This window comes from Rhodnius prolixus, unplaced genomic scaffold (assembly GCF_049639745.1).
Source record: "Rhodnius prolixus isolate KJV_2025 unplaced genomic scaffold, Rpr scaffold_41, whole genome shotgun sequence".
Taxonomy (NCBI): Eukaryota; Metazoa; Arthropoda; class Insecta; order Hemiptera; family Reduviidae; genus Rhodnius; species Rhodnius prolixus.
In genome coordinates this window covers 116789-137707 of record NW_027411630.1, presented here as the reverse complement: position 1 = coordinate 137707, position 20919 = coordinate 116789, and the positions used below count along the sequence as shown (strand labels likewise).

The following is a 20919-nucleotide window of genomic DNA, read 5'->3' as shown; positions in this document are numbered from 1 at the left end:
GTATATATACATTGTGTGCACGTTCATCGCGTCCCGCCACAGGTTGTAAGCATTCGCACTTATAACAGTAATAAATAAATGAAACGTCAATGTAAAAAAACTAGATTAAAGAATATATATCTGTTATTGACTCATTAACTTGAAAAAGATAGGTATTAAAATACACATACCTACAAATAAACAACTGATATTCATATAACTAGGTAACCAATTTGTCAAAAATATGTGTAATAGGCTCACCATAGAAGAAAAAATGAATGAAAAAACAAAATATTCTTTCGGAATACATAGGAAATGAACATCATATTATATCTTATGTAATTGATAATTAGCCGCTTGAAATCACAAGCCATTTGAAAACCTCACACATCAAAGGTTTTATTAAATTGGCAACGTTCTCCATAAAGTAGTACAGGGGCAATCCAACCTTCACCTATTTGGGAATTAAAAATGGTTTTCAAACCGATTTCATTTTTTTTTAATACAGTTTAGTCTATTTAGTCTATGGGATGCAATATATTCGTCTTCGGTCAACATGTCTGTCAATTGGTAAATACAATAGATCTTACAATCTTTTTTATGTTATTAATGTGTAACATCACAAAGTCACCAACTTCTCCACGTATGTTTGATTTCGCACCTGGTACTTCTCTTGAGGGAACTTCTTTTTTTATCTGGCCGTTTTCTTTGATGGAATTCTATGGTTTAGCCATTTCCTCCCATTCTTCTTTGTCATGTGGCAAGGACCCAAAACTGAGGGGGAATGAGATATTTTCCAACTCCGATAAGTGGGCGTCGTATTTATTAGTCACGTAGGCCTCGTGAAGCTGTTCGGCGATCTCAACTATTCCAGTTTGTTGTTCATACGTTGTTGTTCTCTACAGAATAATCATTCTGCATGCCCTCTTGAAATAAGGCTTACATTTGCTAATGCATTAATTTAAACATATTTTGTTGAAAGTTTTACTATTTATTTTATGTTGCCGATTTTTATCAATGATTTTATTTTACAATGTATTGAATTTTTAATTATAATAAAATTTATCAACCTATCTTATCATTTTCCCAGGAAGTCAATCACTGGTCTCAAACAAAAAAGCTGCAGGACTAGTAATTGACATACATGTCAATTACTGGGCTAATTGCCTTTTCAAGGACCAGTGATTGACAGCCCCATTTTAATCCTCAATGCTTCTTATAATTAAAAAAAAAACTACCTAAATGAAATCTACAAGTAATACTAATTATAACAGAACATTGATAACCACACGAATATATGAACAAATAAACGAAAAATAAGTAAAAGAAAAATTATTTTCTTATCAATCCTCCTTAGCAGCGGCTTGATTTTGAACTATTAACACAAATAACCTTCCACTGATACCAAGGAACATTCCAATAATTAATATTTTTCTGGAACTGCTGCCCAAAGGCTTCTCAATAACGAAATTGAAAGAATCACCACTAAAAACGGCTCATATCCCTTATAATACCAGTTTATTTCTGGTAGGTCAATTACTGGTGCCCAGACAATTACTGGGCCCTTCACCCTACTTATTTATTTATTTATTTTATTTCTTTTTTTTTTTCTCCTGTATCCGATTCTTATTCGACCTTGAACAACAGCGTGGCGCTCAAGGCAAGTATAAACCACCCTTCCCCACACCCATCTTCACTGAGCTGGTGGCACTCTTTTACCTCCCCCATCTGAGGAGGGTAACAGTTTGTATAGTTGAAAGAATTTGTTCAATATTTTGTTTAATTTATTGATATATAATTTTTGTTTTATTTTATATATAATTTTTTCTGCCTTAATTTCTTCTATTAATATTATTTTATTTATTTTTTAAATGATTCGTTTTGTTATGCAAACAAGATTAAGTTTAGTTACTTTCTATAAATCATTCCCTTATGTTATTTAATATTGTTTGATTTTTTCATTTTTATCTATTTTTATTAAAAATGAATAAAGACTGGCCTTGAAAAAGTTGTATAATATAGATCAAGAAGTAATTAAATAAAATACTCCACTCTTTTTTCATTATCTGTTATCTAAACTGTAAAAGGCTGTAGAAGAATACAGAAAGTAAATTATTATCAAGTAATCAAGTAACAATATTATCAAGTAATTCAGAATTAATTAATTGCAAGGTATGGAGGATGGGTATTGGACGATATAACTTTGGACACGGCAGTTTGGTTGACCTTGCAAGCCTATGGTGTCCTACCCTACAATGTTGTATTTATGCGTGATCCTAAAATGCTTTCGTATTCCAATATATATTTACAAGAAAATTATTCCAACATACAAGAAAAGCAAGCAGAAATTTGTATGTATTATTTACAAATTTTACATTTTTACATTTTTACTACTTACGCAATAAAGCTAAAAATATTATTAAATTGTTAGTTTACTTTAAATTTTTTTTCATTATTTTGTTTATTTTAATCATTTATATTTGCATAATTTTTCCAGCTTAATTTATAATTCGAGCAATTTTATTAACTGATTAATAATCTTTGCGACTACTACCAAAAGTCGGTTTTGAAGACCGTGTAAATAATCATGTGCAAGGCTAAGAAAAAAATAATATATATAACAAAATTTTTTAAAGGACGCACTATCAACATACATATCCAAGGACCTACAGATAAACCAACCAACCAACCAGGTGATAGAAAAATTTTAATTGCTGTATTTGCGATGTATTAATAATATTAAATGTAGAGCAATGTAAGTTGAGTTGCCGCTGAGGAGTGCGAGGAAAAGTTTTCTTTAATAATTTTTAATTTTTTTAGTTACAGGGCTGGAATTTAGAGGATCGCCGGCAAAAGCGACACAAACAAATGGTAAAAAGAAATTTTCAAAATCTCAAATAATTAAAAGTTGCTATACCAACTTGACGTTGTTTGTTTTTTTAATAACTTCCTTAATGTAGCGGAACAAACGATGAAACTTGTGCATCTTGCAAAAAATTTTTTTGCCTCATTTGTACCATATTTGCCAAACAAAGGAAAGGACAAGTTTTTCTTATATTTTTTTAAAATATTTATTTCGTTAGTGACGCAACTAGTAGAATGCACATATTTCTTAGTTTTGTTGGTATCGATTTTTTAGATCGATAAATCTTTTTTAAGCTTTGGAAGTTTATTGTGAAGATTTAGTGGACAAGCTATAAGTTTTGATAGCCCATATTAACACTTAGAATTCGTATTTTTAAATCTAGCATTTACAAAAGTCAATTTGCTTGCAAAAAGTATTGGGTATTATATGTTCTCTTATGGAAGGAGAGGGACACATTTCAACATCACAGTTCAAATGTGCTGTTAATCTGTGGGGGAGAACAGAAAAATGGTGTTCAGAATATATAAAAATTGTCAGAGTAAAGGAAACTATAATTAATTATTCAAATAAAAGTTACATTTGTACATAAAAAGCAATAACTTATGAACATTGGTTGCGACCTTGCCAATTTACTCACTTACTCATTAATTGGTACCTTACTAATAAACAACTCATAATTAACGAGATCTCAATGACTGGCAGCACGCAAGTATATCCATCGTCTTCAGAAGAGGTAAGAGGAAGGTAATCTCTGATCAGGTTGGTACCTTCTGGCGGACGCTTGTGCTAGTCGGTTTCGATACCTGCGCGCTTTGTCGATTAAATTTATTTCTAATGGGGAGACTCGACGTCGTTATTACATTTTCCTCAACATCACTCCCCCAATAACGGCATCGAGGAATCGCACGCTACGTTTGACCTGACGAACACTCCTAGTATGATAGCTGCTCTCTTTGTCTGGAGCGGATTCTTCTGTTGAGGCTGCCAACAAGAAGACGGGTTTGAAGCGATCCAGTGAGACAGTCAGTTACTTGTCAGCCAGCTGGATAACGCATGTTTTCTCTCACCGTTTGAGAACTTTATAGGGTCCTGAATATGGAGGCTGCAACGGCTTCTTAACCTTATCTTCACGTAAGAAGACATGTTCGCATGATTTCTACTTTTTAGGCTGGAATACTGCCCTGTTGCTCACGCGAAAGACGGCAGAAGTAAGCTTGCGCATGGCTTCCTTTAGCTCCTGTACCAATACGTTCGGGTCCTCTGTCGTCGAAGGAGACAGGATGTTACAATGTAACAGCTTTGCCACAAGAAAATAATTTTTACAGTATGATTGTAATTATTTCTGGATTTTGTGCGGTTTAGTTAGTGAGAGTCAGGTAAAATCGGGGAGTAAGAAAATAAGCCTAGGAAATTGAAGAGAAATAAAGAATATGTTAATGGAATTATACTTGAAGAGGGCAGCGGAAAAAGACAAGCGACGCGAGCAACATATGGGAGAGACTGAGGCGATCTGGAAAAAAATGATACGAGTTGTGAATTGGATGCTGTACTGTTTTGGTTGAGTCCCAAAACAAATTGGAAGATAAAGAAATCACCCGGGGTGAGAAGGATATTCCGCAAGCGAAGAATCTCTACTTCTCGCAGGGGAGCAGGACGGAATAGCGCCTGAGCTGTGGTGACCTTCTAATAAGAAGACTGAAGAGAAGTGCCGATTGATATCAAAACCAGGCCTGGGGTTGATGTAGGTGAGACAATTTTGTTAAGAGTGGGACTAGTTCTCGTGTTGTATTAATGACAATTTTTTTCCATAACTTTATCAATCAAATTCACTTCTTATTTTGTTCCCCTAAATTTAGCATTAAGTAGGGTTTGTTTTGGTATTTTTTTTGTAAAGAGACTTTTTGGTTTTGTGAACAATAATAAGTATTTTCTTAACCCTGAATCTTTTATTTGAACCTCTCCTAGCATTATTATTTTTATTTTAATTTCAATTATTATTATCATCATTCATGATTGCCACGCCATTTTTATTGTACGCACAGCATATTTACTTATTGTACTGCACGAGTGCAGGTGTAAATTTCAAATAAAAGATATAAAAAAAAAAAAATTATTATTTTTTTTTTTTTTTTTTTTTTTTTTTTTTTGGCGCATCAACAGCTGAGGTCATTAGCGCCCGGAGCTTTTTCCAGTGCACTGCCGGCCTCCGGACAGTGTTCTCTCGTTACAGACAACACTGTCCATCACCGGACAGTGAGCTGTAAGAAGCGCCTAGGAAGAGAAAATCTAAGGGTCAGCTGCTGGATTCGAACCCGGGGCCTCCGCGTGGGAGTCCAGTATGCTAACCTCATAGCTAATCCCTTCCCTCTATTATTATTATTATTATTATTATTATTTTTTTTTTTTTTATGATTTAAGGCGCGTCAACCTCTAAAGTTATTGGCGCCCGGAGCTTTTTTCAGTGCACTGCCGGCCTCCAGACAATGTTCTCTCGTTATAGACAACACTGTCCATCACCGGACAGTGAGCTGTAAAAAGCTCCTAGGAAGAGAAAATCTAAGGGTCAGCAGCTGGATTCGAACCCGGGACCTCCGCGTGGGAGTCCAGTTCGCTAACCACTCAGCTAATCCCTTCCCTTATATTATTATTATTACTATTATTACTACTTTCTTGTTATTATTCATTATATCTCCGATTCCTCTTTACTTCCTTTATCTCCCCTTTCCTTCTTACCCCCCCTGTCTACAATGAGCTGGCCTCCTCGTGAGCTGAGGGTGGCCTAACAAGGAACTATCCCGGGAGTCGTAATGATAGTCCATATGCTGCTTCGGCAACATTTGCCGGCACGTCTTCTCGAATGGTCGTCCTGAGTCTTAGTAAGACAGTGGGCAATAACCTACTCTAATTAGCAGCATCCAAATGGGCTATTAGTGCGCTCTTCAAGGACCTATGCCATCTTTAGGGTGGTTTGCTGTTGTTCTCACCCGCTGAGTACCCAAGAAAACTGTCAGGTGGTGGAACAGATCAGACTCGAACTGGCGTCCTTGTTCGGTAGTCACTTTCGCCGGCACTCCAAACCTGCTCACCCATCCTTCGTAGAAGGCAACAGTGACAGTCTCCGCCGTGATTTCCTCTACGGGTATTGCTTCTGGCCAACCGGTCGATGAACGTCACACAGTACCTTTTGCCATTTGATGGGGGCAGAGGACAAATTATGTCCAAATGGACATGTTGAAAGCGTCCAACCTTACCGAATTCTCCGAGCGGGGTAACAGTATGCCTCGTAACATTGGCCTTCTGGCAAGCTACACATGACAGCCCACATGGCTACGTCGCTATTCAAGGTCGGCCAAAAATATCTTTGCGCCATTAACCTTTTAGAGGCGCGGATGGTGTGACTAAGTCCGCGCGTAAAATTGAAAGTTGACTTGCGAAAACTCTGTGGTAAATATAAACGTGCGCGTTTGGTGGACGTTTCGCAGAGTATTGGCTCCTTGGCGCCGGGGAGGTGGATGTACTGTAGGTTCTCCTGTTCCTTCAGAGGTTTCAGTTCCGGATCATTCCTTTGCGCCTCTGCAAGTCCTTCTAGATCATTAGTTAGGTCGATCTCCTCAACTCGCGATAATGCATCGGCCACTTGATTTTCCTCCCCTTCCACATATCTAAGGTCACTAGAGAATTGGCTAATATAGTTCAACTAGCGAATCCTTCGTGGCGAAGCGGAGCTAGCTTTCTGCCTCATAGCATATAATAACGGCTTACGATCAGTAAGTATTGAAAATGGACGACCTTCGAACAGGGTCTGAAATAACGGACTGCGGAGTAGGCAGCAAGCAGTTCCTTATCATAGACGGAATAGTTGCGTAGGGAATCAGATAGCGCTTTAGAGAAGAACCCAAGCGGTACCCAATGATTTCCTTTTGCTGGAGTACAGCCCCCATACAGTTGTTGGATGCATCAAATGACAGTGAGAGCCCTATAAAAATTGAGCATTCCAAGGAACCGACTACGTCCTCGGACATCCTCAGGTTTCGGAAATTCAGTTATTGCCTGAACTCTATTCTGCAAGGCTTTAACTCCTCGCGAAGATATGTAATATCCTAAGAATTCAACTCCAGGAAGTCCGAATTTGCACTTTCCTGGGTTAAGAGTGACACCATGCATCTAAACGTCGGAATACTTCACGGAGGTGTTCGTGGTGCTCCTCTTCTTCTTTAGACGCCTCTAGAATATTGTCTAGACAAAACAGTAGGGTAGGTCTCGTAGGATGGAGTCTATAAACCTTTGAAATGTCTGGGCAGCATTGCGCAGCCCAAAACACATTCGCGTAAATTCGAACAATCCGAAGGGAGTAATAATTGCTGTCTTCGGCACATCTTCTTCGGCTACAGGAATCTAGAAATATGCTCTAACTAGGTCAAGGGTTGAAAAAATCTTCGTACCATTTAAGTTGTTACGGAAATCCTGCAAATTCGGTACACCGTATCTGTCAGGAACCGTTTGCTGATTCAACTGTCTGTAGTCCCCGCATGGGGTTATAATGGGGGAGTGATGCGCACCGCATGGTCGGCCCGAACAGGTTCGGCCACAGCCTATCCTCCTCAACTTCACTCTTGCCTACCCGTGGTATCCCTGTTGTTGAGAAATCCATCCTAAGGTTGTGGTAAATATTTTAAATTTAATTAAATTTTCCTTAGTAACAGCTGATTTGAACCGTTTGTACAAATCAAGCTTTTCCCAGCAGTTATACTCAATCCATACTCTTAAAGATTTTCTTACGTGTCAAACATATCTCGAACAAAATGTACCTCTGAAATTTATTATATTTTTTGCAGAATTTAGGCTATGTAATAATTATTTTATGAAATTTAATATTAATAATATAATTTACAAAATAGACCCTACAAAAACATGTATGTTGTGTAATCTGAATGAAAAGGAAGATCTTACACACATTCTATTAAATTGCACTTTGTACAATAATATGAGAGATGTAATAAATATTAACAGTAGTGACTCACCTCATCAAATTATAGTTAACTTCAAAAACAATTATTCTAAAGCTAATATTTTTAATTTATACAAATACTTCTCTGCCATTCTAAAAGTCCGCTCTTCTTCTATTTTAAACGATTGAAATAGACAAAAAAAAAAAAAAAAAAAAAAAAAAAAATTTATACTTTCTATGAACTATTTTCTTTATTTGATGGTAAAAAATTATTTACAAGAAGTATTTTTTATCTTTTGTGTGATTATGTATTGCACTCATGTCAGCAATCAACTCACTTGTAACAAGCTATATGCTTAAATACAATAAAGTTTATCTATCTATCTATCTAGGTTGTGGTAACCAATCCCTTCGGCGGTATAGATCAACGAGCAAACGAGAGTTGGAGGTCTTAGTGGGGCTGCCCTGGAATAACTGGGGTTAAGGCCTGCTAGGATGCAATGTGTCGGCAGCAGGACACATGGCGGGGTGGCGGCGGAAGAGCCTTGATATATAGACCAACGGCGGCACCCATAGGTCAAGTAAGTAGATTTACTGCGAATGGGCAGAAGGGGTTCATCAGTCCAGTGAAGATAGCCCTTCTAGGGGAAAGCTACCCCAAAATCAAACTCTGGTCCTCCAGGTCTGGGGGTTGGGCGCAGGGTTGACGGCTCGTCCCGGAAAACTACCTTGTTATGAAACCAAAAGAAATAGAGAACAACGGACCGATTAAAGGGAAAAGATCTGGAACTTTCAAAAGGCGTCACGATTTAAAGATTGCGACCTGGAACGTACGTTCCATGTATAGACCTGGAGCCCTGAAGATTTTATCTGATGAGGCCTTTAAATATAAACTTGACATCCTGGCAATCCAGGAGATGAGATGGACAGGTAAAGGAATGATGAGTGGTAAAGATTTCTCAGTATGCTACAGCTGTGATGACCGAAGACACACTTTTGGAACGGGATTTCTTATAAGTAAAAAATTACAAGCAAGTATTATCGACTTTCGGCCTTATACACCCATGCTCTGCAAAATAAGAATACGGGGTACCTTTTTTAACTACTCTATTATTAATGCGCATAGCCCTACGGAAGATAAATCGGATACTGAGAAAGACGCCTTCTACGACCTTCTTGATGATGCCTACTCTCGTTGTCCTAGGCACGATATTAAGATTATTATTGGGGATATGAATGCGAAAATTGGCAAAGATGACACCTGCGAAAATATTGGTAAGATAAGATAAGATAAGATATTAGATGGGACGGGACCTATGCCCCAAGGCACCGCAGCCAAAGAAGACTTATTGTGCCAGTCCCTTCTTAGTTCTAGTAGGCGAACCCTCCCCTCCTGAAGAGGTCAAGGACTTTCCCTACTAGTTCTTTTTGCGCTACTATCTCCTTCGGCCTCAACGTTCCAAAGGTTTCATAGCGCAAACGTTCGATTGCAACACAATCGAACAACAGGTGAGAGGCCGTTTCCTGCTCTTCCTGACATAATCTGCACAACGGCTCCGAGCTGATAAGCCCCACCTTGCGCAGATGCTTCTTGAACCTACCGTGCCCCGTGAATAGGCCTGTATTCAGAGTAATCTGATTTCTGCCCAAACACAGGGTCTCTTTGGATCTTTGCTTACACAGCCAAGGCATCAAAGTCTTGCTGTGTTTAACCCCAGGACACATCACCCAGTTCTTTTCGTGCTCCCTCCAGATCCAATCTCTGAGAGCCGCGCGAACCGAACCCCTGGTGATCCCCAGGACAGGCTCTGGACCGATGAAAGGAGTGTTAGCCCCATTCCTGGCCAGATAATCAGCTTTTTCATTCCCTTCAATACCCACATGACCCGGCACCCATTCCAACCGAACTTTGTTGTGCCGCGCCAGTAGTTCTAGGGCCTTCCTGCATTCCCAGACCAGGGAAGAGGTGATTCTGAAGGATACGAGAGCCTTCAGTGCAGCCTGGCTGTCCGAAAAGATGCGAATCTCCCTATTTCTAGGTTGCATCCGCAGGTTTTCCTCAGCGCATATTTTAATAGCAAAAACCTCGGCCTGGAAGACTGTGGCGTATCTCCCAAGAGATCTCTCAATGAGTACCTCGGGTTTGACCCCATACACTCCAGACCCAGTCCCACAGTCCATCTTGGAGCCATCGGTAAACCAAATGCCTCACTTCCGGTACTGATCCGTCCAGTTTACCCTCCATTCAGTCCTCGGTTTAATACAAACCTGAAAAGGAGTCTCGAAACTGTATTTAGGACAGATACTGTCCCCTGCCATGTCAATAACCGGCCCAGGGTCGACCTTATCTGAAATAATCATATGGCCAATGCAGGAACTTATACGCCTCCATTGCCCATTGCTCGCCATTCTGTACGCACTGGCCCTTGCCTCCGCCTGAATAACATATTGAAGCGGAGCCAACCCCAGAAGTACCTCCAGCGCCGCAGTAGGGGTGCTACTAAAGGCCCCCGTGATCATCAGACAGGCCAGTCTCTGCACCCTTCCTAGAGCCTTAATTGCCGTCTGTTGTTCAGTCTTCCTCCACCACACCACTGAACCGTACGTGATGATGGGTATGACTGTACGTGTGTAGAGCCAGTGGGTCATCTTTGGGCTAAGACCCCATGTCTTCCCACAGGTTCTAGTTATTCCACAAAGGGCCTGTTTAGCCCTTAATGTAACTCTCTCTATCTGCGCCTTCCAAGTGAGTCTGGTATCCAGGACAATGCCCAAATACATGACCTCACCCGACACATCCAGAGTTTTACCAAAAAATCGAAGGTTTTTGTAGCTCTCCTTGTCCCTTCTCCTTGTAAAGGGAACCAGAGTAGTTTTAGAAGGGTTCACTGAAAGCTCTACCCTTCTACACCAATTTTCTATAACCTTGAGAGCTTCCTGCATGAGTTCAACCACGATTGTCTCATGTCTACCCCTGACCACTACAGAAATATCATCTGCATAGCCAAGGACCGAGAACCCACGAAGGTCTAACACTTCAAGTAACTCATCTACGACCATACACCAAAGGAGCGGGGATATAACCCCCCCTGAGGGCACCCCCTAACTGTCGTTAACTCCAGCGATTCCCCAAAAAGGGTCGCTGTAATTCTCCTTGACGATAGCATGTTACAGATCCATCTTGAAACAGTGGACTCTACGCCATGTCTATCCATCGCCAAGGCAATTGAAATAGGTAGTGTTGCTGAAGGCACCCTCAATATCCAGAAACACGCCCACAGCTGTCTCCTTGCAAAATACCGAAGCCTCCAACTCCTTAACCAGGCAATGGAGGGCTGTCTCGCAAGATTTGCCTGTTTGGTAGGCATGCTGATTGACATGCACCGAGGTCATCTCTACCTCTTCACAGAGCTTCCTCCAAGCATCTCTTTTAGCCTTTCTAATGGCTATGTTGTAAGAAGTTAGGGCCTCACGGTACTCCTTCCCCTTCTTTTAGCTACATTGAACAGTTTCCTAACTTTATTGCGGAGCTCCTTCAGCTGGTTATTCCACCAGCCTACTTTCCTGTTAGATGTCATCACTGTCTCCGCACAGTTCTCCCAGTAGGCCTCCTTGATGACGCCCTGAAGTCTGTCAGCAGCTTCATCAATGTCCATCCGGGACCTAAAGCTATTGTTGACTGTATCAATGTTTGCGCTGAGATCCCGTCTAAACGAGTCCCAGTCTGTTCTCCTAGGGTTTCTGTAAGTAACCACCGCCTTACAGTCAAACCCAATGTCGAACCTAATGTACATGTGATCCGAAAGTGAGGGGACCTCCGACACATGCCAGTTTCTAACAAGGGTCGATACAAAATTAGTTCCCAAAGTTAGGTCGATCACTTCCCTACGAATAGAGTTGTGGAAGGTGGGTTCTTCTCCCTCATTTATAACATGCAAATTATTCGCACTAATGAAGTCCATAAGATACTTACCTCTCTGATTGGTTCCTGAGCTGCCCCATACCTCATTATGGGAATTAGCATCACACCCAATCAGTAGTTGCAGTCCTCTCTCCCTACACCGGTTGGTCAGATACTGCATCTCCTCCGATGGGGGAGGGACTGTAGAGTCATATGGAAGATAATTCGAGGCCACGACAATCTCCCTGGCCTCCTTATCCACATGTAGCTTCACCTTTATTGCGGTCTGGTCTCTGAAACAAAATTCCATTAGCAGTAAAGAGGTAATGTTTTCCCTAACAAAAATACATGTCCTGGGATTGTCAAGGTTATGGTCATAATAAATCTTACCTTTCGCTTCGCCAAGCCCTGCAATTCGCCCCCATACCAGCCAGGGTTCCTGGATGAGGACAATGGCGATATCTTCCTCCTCGATGAATTTTACTAGAGCTGCAGACGCCCCTCTACTGTGATGGAGGTTCACCTGAAGCAACCTCCATCGATTCAGGGGGGTCATGAGCTGCAGCACCAGTAGAAGTCTTCGAAACTACCCTGAGTCTCACCACTTCGAGTCCTAGAAAAACCTCGAAGTTAGTCCCCTTCAACCTACTCAGGGCCTGTTCCGATATTTCGAACACAAGAGTTTGACCCTTGGGCTCGATTTTCCTATTTAGGAGCCTCCATTCCGCTATATCCAAGCCCTCGTTTTGAACGAGCAGCTTGTCCAAAATAACGGACGGAGTGGTATTCTTGAGAGCGCCAGGTACCCACATAGCCACCTTAACCGCCCTCACGATATCTCTGGCAGGACCCACCCTCAGCTTAGCTCCCTCACCCAACTGGAGCTCCGGAACCACCCCCTCTAACCAAAGTCTCGCATCCTCACCCTCGCAAGCGAGAATTAGTGAACCTTTGGAGAGAAAGCAGCTCCGAAACTGGGGTCCGATGCTGCCAGTACATTTCTCACTACAGATCTCCTCCACCAATTTCTGCTGAAGAAGATCCGCTTGCTCCTCCGACAAAAAGTCATTCGGATAGGAGTCAAGAACGATGGCTATCTTTTGAGCACAGAGCGCGTCCCTGAAGGAGCCCGTAGGCCTTTCCTCTGGGAGTTTCACTCTCTTGCTACCCTGCGCCACTGCCTTCTCCGACGCCGAACTTGGAGTACTGACCTCCGACCTAGGCCTCTTAGGGGTCTGACTTGATTTGGGAGGGAGAGAACTAACGACTCTCACCTCTTTCCCAATGCCTGCCCCATCCGAGGAGGTCGAAGGAATTATACCTTGCCCACCTGGCTGGTTTACCACTCTGGAGGTCTTCTGCCCCTTCCCCCTTTCCCTCCAGTCTTTCCCAGGAATCCACTCCTTTCCAGCCTCAGCGACCTTAAGCTTAGCCAGCTTTCTCCGCTGAGCACCACTCGGCTTCCTAGGTGTAATGTGAATACCCTTCAACTTCTGGGAGACTCCAGCGACTGCCTCTTTACCTGGAGGGTCTGCGTTGCCGCTCCCTCCAGAAGAACTTCCCTGTAGTCCCACCAAATCCGTCTTAGGGCCTTTCACTCTTTCCCCTTTTGGTTCTAACCCAGCCTGTGTTCCTTCCTCAGTAACCTGAGGAACACCACTGGCTGTCGTTTTACAATCTAGATTTTCATTGTAATTGCTCATCTTGTTCCCACGAGAAGTGGGGGATAGACGGTCACCTGTGACAGACCCCCACTGCCACAGGAAGGCTACAATACAATGGGGTTTCGCCCGGTGCCCCAAGGTGATCGTTACCGCACATATATTTTACTACCCTGTACGCATTCAGCCTCGACACGAGTCCCCATCTCGGCTTGTGTAGGGATTCAAGAGGCAGGAAAGGGAGAGATAGGATCAAAGGATAAATGGATAGACGCAAGGATTGGCAGTAGGGGTACAAGAAAGGATTAAAGGATGGGGAAATAGAAGGAGGGAAGCCGATGGGGGAGACACACCGACCCGTCAGAGCCCCGTTAGCCGCAACAAATGCCGCGTTACCAGTCCACACTACGATGAAGAGAGGTTGTCTTGCCGCCTGACCTCCGGAATCGCATAAAGCTTTCAACCGGAGTCACAACGACCTTGTGGACCAAAATATTGGTAAATATAGCCTGCGTCAGAACAATTAGATACAACACGGATTTACTGAAGGATTTGGAGGTGAAAAACAGATGAAAAGATAAGAGAGATAGAAAGGGTGAATGTGGAAGGACAAAACGTGGAAAAGGACTGGTCTACCCTCAAGAACATTATGCTAACCACGGTTGATGAAGTCATTGGGATAAAGCAAAATAACAGAAGAAATGGCTGGTTCGACGAGGAATGCGAATAAGTAACAAAGAAAAAGAATGAATTATATGGAATGATGATACAGAAGAAGCGCTCAAGTGCAGCACAAGAGAATTATAGGGTAGGAAGAAGAATGGAAAAGAGGGTTCACAGACGGAAAAAGAGAAAGTTCATGCAAAAGCAACTCGAGGAGATCGAGGAGTATAAATGCAAAAAGCTTAGTAGAGAAATGTTTAAGAAAGTTAATAGTACTAGGCAGGAGTTTAAACCGAGAACCTATGCGTGTAGAAGCAAGAACGGTGAGATTGTCAATGATATTCCGAGAGTCTTAAAAAGGTGGGCAGAACACTTTGGCGACCTGCTGGGGAGTCACGGAGAGGTGGAGTTGGAAACTGAAGAGGAATTCCTTAAAGCGGAGGATGATAGGAAGGAACTACTCCCGTCTTATGAAGAAGTGATTGATGCCCTAGAAAAATTAAATAACAATAAGGCGGCTGGATCCGATGGACTACTTGGCGAACTATTTAAGTGTGCTGGGCAAGACTTTATCAAGGAACTAACGCACCTCTTGGAGAATATATGGGCCCAAAACAAAATGCCTGACGATTGGAATATTGGTATTTTATGTCTGATTCACAAAAAGGGAGACCCCCTTATTTGTGATAATTATAGGGGCATCTCTTTATTAAACACCGCCTACAAGATTCTGTCAAACATAATTTTCAGTAGGATGCTACCCTATGTGGAAAATAACTTTAAGGATTATCAATGTGGCTTCACTAAGGGAAAATCCACCACTGACCAAATATTTACGTTGCGACAAATTTTGGAAAAAACCACTGAGTATGGCATTGCGACGCAACACCTCTTCATAGACTTTCAGGCAGCCTATGACAAAATTAATAGAAACATGCTGTTTAGAGCAATGCACGATCTCAATATCCCGAGGAAATTAGCGTCCGTCAAGTTGGTATGGCCACCACCGAGTTTTTTAACCAAATTTTGCACATCGTTTGTGCCGGCGATTTGCCAAGTTTCATCGTTTGTGCCGCTAAATTACGGAAGTTATAAGCAAAACAAAGTGGCCATACCAACATGACGTCAAGTTGGTATGGCCACTTTTTATTTTTGAGTTTTTCGAAAATTTCTTTTTACCATTCGTTTGTGCCGGCGATTCACCAAATTTCAGCATTATAGCTTAAAAATTAAAAAAGATATTAAAGAAAACTTTTCCTCGCACTGAGCGCACCACAGCGGCAAGTTAGCTTACTAACACTTATTTACGAATTTAACCAAAAACACTTATCAAATACAGCAAATATTAGTACTTTTCTTTAACCTACAACATTAGAAATAACTAATTTATTAAAATAAAAATTTTTTTTTGTTTGTGGCGCCATACCAAGCGAGATATTCGTGTGTCAAGTTAATATGTCACAAATTGATATCGTTTGTGCCGGCGATTCACCAAGTTTCATCGTTTGTGCCGCATTATTAGGCGAGATATTCCTATGTAAAGTTGGTCTGGCCACTTTTTATTTTTTGTTTTTTCAAAATTTCTTTTTACCATTCGTTTGTGCCGGCCATTCACCAAATTTCAGCCATTTAGCTCAAAAATTGAAAAAGTTATTAAGGATTTAAAGTGGCCATACCAACTTGACGGAAGTTGGACACGCGATTTCGCTTGTCTTTAAGAATTTTCAAAATTTCTTTTTCCCATTCTCTTTGGCCTCGTTTGTGCCGGCGATTCACCAAGTTTCATCGTTTGTGCCGCATTATTAAAGATGTTATTAAATCAAAGTTGTAAATATAATTAATATGTTGCAGATTTTAATAAGACAATTAAGTGTTAGAAGGGGAGTTTTGGTAACGGGACCCAGAACAACAGGCATAGGCCTCCCCCAAGGTGCCGTGCTTAGCCCTTTGCTATTTAATATATATACATCTGATTTGAGAGACTGGTCGTTCCGGAAATCAGGATAAGATAAGATAATAGATGGGACGGAACCTTACTCCCCACGGCACCGCAGCCACAAAGACTTATTGTGGTCCCCTTCTTAGTTCTAGTAAGCGAACCCTCCCCTCCTAAAGAGGTTGAGGACCTTCCCTACTAGTTTCTTTCCCGCTACTATCTCCTTCGGCCTCAGCGTCCCAAAGGTTTCATAGCGCAAACACTCGATTGCAACGCAATCGAACAGCAGGTGAGAGGCCGTTTCCTCCTCTTCCTGACATAATCTACACAATGGTTCCGAGCTAATAAGCCCCACCTTGCGTAGATGCTTCCTGAACCTACCGTGCCCCGTGAATAGGCCTGTAATCAGAGTAATCTGATTTCTACCCAATCACAGGGTTTCTTGGGTTCTTTGGTTACACAGCCAATGCATCATGGTCTTGCTGTGTTTAACCCCTGGACACATCACCCAGTGTCTTAGGGCCGCACGAATCGAACCCCTGGTGATCCCCAGGGTAGGTTCCGGACCGATAAAAGGAGTGTTAGATCCATTCCTGGCCAAATGATCTGCTTTTTCATTCCCTACAATACCCACATGACCCCATTCCAACCAAACTTTGTTGTGCCGCGCCAGTAGTTCTAGGGCCTTCCTGCATTCCCAAACCAGGGAAGAGGTCATTCTGAAGGCTACAAGAGCCTTCAGTGCAGCCTGGCTGTCCGAAAAGATGCGAATCTCCCTATTCCTAGGTTCCATCCGCCGGTTTTCCTCAGCACATATTTTAATAGCAAATACCTCGGCCTGGAAGATTGTGGCGTATCTCCCAAGAGATCTCTCAATGAGTACCTCGGGTCTAACCCCATACACTCCAGACCCAGTCCCACAGTCCATCTTGGAGCCATCGGTAAACCAAATGCCTCCCTTCCGGTACTGGTACATCCAGTTCGCCCTCCATTCAGTCCTAGGTTTAATACATACCTGAAATGGAGTCTCGAACCTGTATTTTGGACAGATACTGTCCCCTGCCATGTCAATAACCGGCCCAGGGTCGACCTTATCTGAAATACTCATAGGGCCTATGCAGGAGCTGATACGCCTCCACTGCCCATTGCTTGCCATTCTGTACGCACTGGCCCTTGCCTCCGCCAGAATAACATATTGAAGTGGAGCCAACCCCACCAGTACCTCCAGCGCTGCCGTAGGGGTGCTACTAAAGGCCCCCGTGATCATCAGACAGGCCAGTCTCTGCACCCTTGCTAGAGACTTAATGGCCGTCTGTTGTTCAGTCTTCCTCCACCACTCCACTGCACCGTAGGTGATGATAGGTATGACTGTACATGTATAGAGCCAGTGTGTCATCTTTGGGCTAAGACCCCATGTTTTCCCACAGGTTCTAGTAATACCACAAAGGGTCTGTTTAGCCCTTAGTGTAACTCTATCTAAATGCGCCTTTCAAGTGAGTCTGGTGTCCAAGACAATGCCCAGATACTTAACCTCACCAGAAAGGGCCAGAGTTTTATCAAAAAATCGAAGGTTTTTGTAGCTCTCCTTGTCCCTTCTCTTTGTAAAGGGAACCAGAGTAGTTTTAGAGGGGTTCACTGAAGCTCTATCCTTCTACACCAATTTTCTATAACCTTGAGAGCCTCCTGCATGAGTTCAGCAATGATTGTCTCGTGCCTACCCCTGACCACTACAGAAATATCATCCGCATAGGCAAGGACCGAGAACCTACGAAGGTCTAGCCTCTCAAGTAGATCATCAACGACCATACACCAAAGGAGTGGAGATAAAACCCCCCCTGAGGGCACCCCCAAACTGTCGTTAACTCCAGCGATTCCGCAAAAAGCCTCGCTGTGATTCTCCTTGACGATAGCATGTTACAGATCCATCTTGAAACAGTGGACTCCACACCATGTCTATCCATCGCCAAGGCAATTGACCTGTAGGGAGTGTTACTGAAGGCGCCCTCAATATCCAGAAACACGCCCACAGCTATTTCCTTGCAAAATACTGAAGCCTCCAACTCCTTAACCAAACAGTGGAGGACTGTCTCGCAAGATTTGCCTGTCTGGTAGACATGCTGATTGGCATGCAGAGCCCGTTGCTTTAAAGCTAACTCCTTAATATGCAAGTCAGTTATTCTAGCACCTTCAACATGAACAATGTTAGACTGATTAGTCTAAATTCCTTAGCCTGGGTATGAGTCCTCTTCCCAGGCTTAGGAATAAAGATAAATTTTACAGGCCTCCATGCCCTAGGGACATGGTTGAGTGCCAAGCTTGCCCTCATTATCCTGCATAAAATAGGAGTAATTAAGTCTTTCCCCTGCTGCAAAAGAGCAGGGAAAATGCATCAGGACCCGCGGATTTATAGGGCTTGAAATAATTTACATCCCTGACCACCTTATTGAAGGTAATGCAGTCTTTTGCCACGGCCCAGGTTTCCCTGTTCCCCCGACACCTATCGGGTCCCAGAGCATCCTCACCATGCTGTCCTGACTCAATTACCTTCGAATCGGGAAAATGAGTTCTCGTGAGACACTCCAATGTGTCTCTCCCCGATTTGGTGAAAATCCCTTCCTCGTTCCTGATGGTATCCAGGGCACCCCCTGGACTTTTTGATATTATGCGATGGAGCCTAGCCCCCTCCGAGGTCATCTCTACCTCTTCACAGAGCTTTCTCCATGCGTCTCTTTTAGCCTTTCTTATGGCTATGTTGTAAGAAGTTAGGGCCTCACGGTACTCCTTCCATGTACCCCTTCTTTTAGCTACATTGAACAGTTTTCTAACTTTACTGCGGAGCCCCTTCAGCTGGTTATTCCACCAGCCTACTTTCCTATTAGATGTCATCTCTGTGTCCGCACAATTCTCCCAGTAGGCCTCCTTGATGACGCCCTGAAGTCTCTCAGCAGCTTCATCAATGTCCATCCGGGTCCTAAAGTTATTGTTGGCTTTACCTATGTTTGCGCTGAGATCTCGTCTAAACGAGTCCCAGTCTGTTCTCCTAGGGTTTCTGTAAGTAACCATCTCCTTACAGTCAAACCCAATGTCAAACCTAATGTACATGTAATCCGAAAGTGAGGGGACCTCCGACACATGCCAGTTCCTAACAAGGGTCGATACAAAGTTAGTTCCCAAAGTTAGGTCGATCACTTCCCTACGAATAGAATTGTGAAAGGTGGGTTCTTCTCCCTCATTTATAACATGCAAATTATTCGCACTAATGAAGTCCAGAAGATACTTACCTCTCTGATTGGTTACTGAGCTGCCCCATACCTCATTATGGGAATTAGCATCACACCCAATCAGTAGTTGCAGTCCTCAGATTGTCAGATACTGCATCTCCTCCGATGGGGGAGGGACTGTAGAATCATATGGAAGGTAAGTCGAGGCCACGACAATCTCCCTGGCCTCCTTCTCCACATGTAGCTTCACCTTTATTGCGGTCTGGTCTCTGAAACAAAATTCCATTCGCAGTAAAGACGTAATGTTTTCCCTAACAAAAATACATGTACTGGGATTGTCAAGGTTGTGGTCATAATAAATCTTACCTTTCGCTTCGCCAAGTCCTGCAATTCGCCCCCGTACCAGCCAGGGTTCCTGTATGAGGACAATGGCGATATCTTCCTCCTCGATGAATTTTACTAGTGCTGCAGATTCCCCTCTACTGTGATGGAGGTTCACCTGAAGCAACCTCCATCGATTCAGAGGGGTCATGAGCTGCAGCACCAGTAGAAGTCTTCGAAACTACCCTGTCTCACCACTTCGAGTCCTAGAAAAACCTCGAAGTTAGTCCCCTTCAACCTACTCAGGGCCTGTTCCGATATTTCGAACACAAGAGTTTGTCCCTTGGGCTCGATTTTCCTATTTAGGAGCCTCCATTCCGCTATATCCAAGCCCTCGTTTTGAACGAGGAGCTTGTCCAGAATAACGGACGGAGAGGTATTCTTGAGAGCGCCCGGTGGGTACCTAGCCACCTTAGCCCATGGAGAAGGGGGTGGGTCGAGATGAAGAAGGAAACAATAAAATAAAATGCAATAAGTAAAGGAGAGAAAATAAAAAAAGAATAAAAGAAGAATGTATTTAGGGCGCCACGCTGTTTTAAGTTAGTCCCGCAGGAAACAGCGAAACCTACGGGAACATAATAATAGTTTTTATTTAGCCTGCAACTAAAAATAAAATAGGGTGGAGGGAGGGAGTTCTGGGATAAAAAGAAAAAGACGAAGGCAATTTGGAGACAACAATGTATATTGAAAAAGAAGTTTGTAAAAAAAAAAGATTATTGGGTGGCAAATGTATATCTTCTGATACAATATTATTTACCCTTACGGTACTTAGCACAAGTATACGATATATTAAATCAAGTGATTGATGTATTTACAGAAGGAACAAAAATAAAAAAAAAAACCTTGTTTAGGGGGGAAAAAAAAGCCCAAGGCGGAAGCTTCCTTATAACTGTACTATTTCTTATACTAAACCAATAAAATTATCCTCATAGGGTTACAAAAAAAATAAAAAAATTACACTGTTGAAAACCTTAATACTATAAAATATAATTAGGAAAAAAACCGTGAAAACTATATACATAACTATATACAAAAGAAATACTCCACTTACCCCAGGCCTGGGTCTTACTTTGGTTTTTTGCGTGGGTGAAATTGTATTTTCGCTTTTCCGGCGCTTGTTCCGTAGTCCACTGCAGCACTCTCTACTTCCTTTTCTGTAGTAAATTACGTGGAGGGCAATCCCCACACTGGGAAATGTTACAGAAAAATAATGTTCACCAACACTGGTAACTTCAACCCCTCACACGAACTTTCCAATTTCTGTATGAAAATTGTAGGTGCATCCGGCCAAGCCGAAGAAAAGGAAGTCACCTTATAACAGAGCTATCCGTCACTTACTGCTCACAGTCGAGCTCTGGCTCCT

General features: G+C 42.4%; 1 protein-coding gene across 1 annotated transcript in view; it reads left to right on the top strand.

Annotated features, from left to right (window-relative positions):
- The first annotated feature begins 1663 nt into the window (after positions 1-1663).
- Positions 1664-20919, top strand: part of LOC141459990 (uncharacterized) — a 103423-nt gene continuing 84167 nt past the window's right edge. The window contains exon 1 of the mRNA XM_074139588.1: positions 1664-2330. Within this exon, the coding sequence (XP_073995689.1) occupies positions 2246-2330 (85 nt within the window). The 5' untranslated portion in view covers positions 1664-2245. The remainder of the gene's footprint in view (positions 2331-20919) is intronic.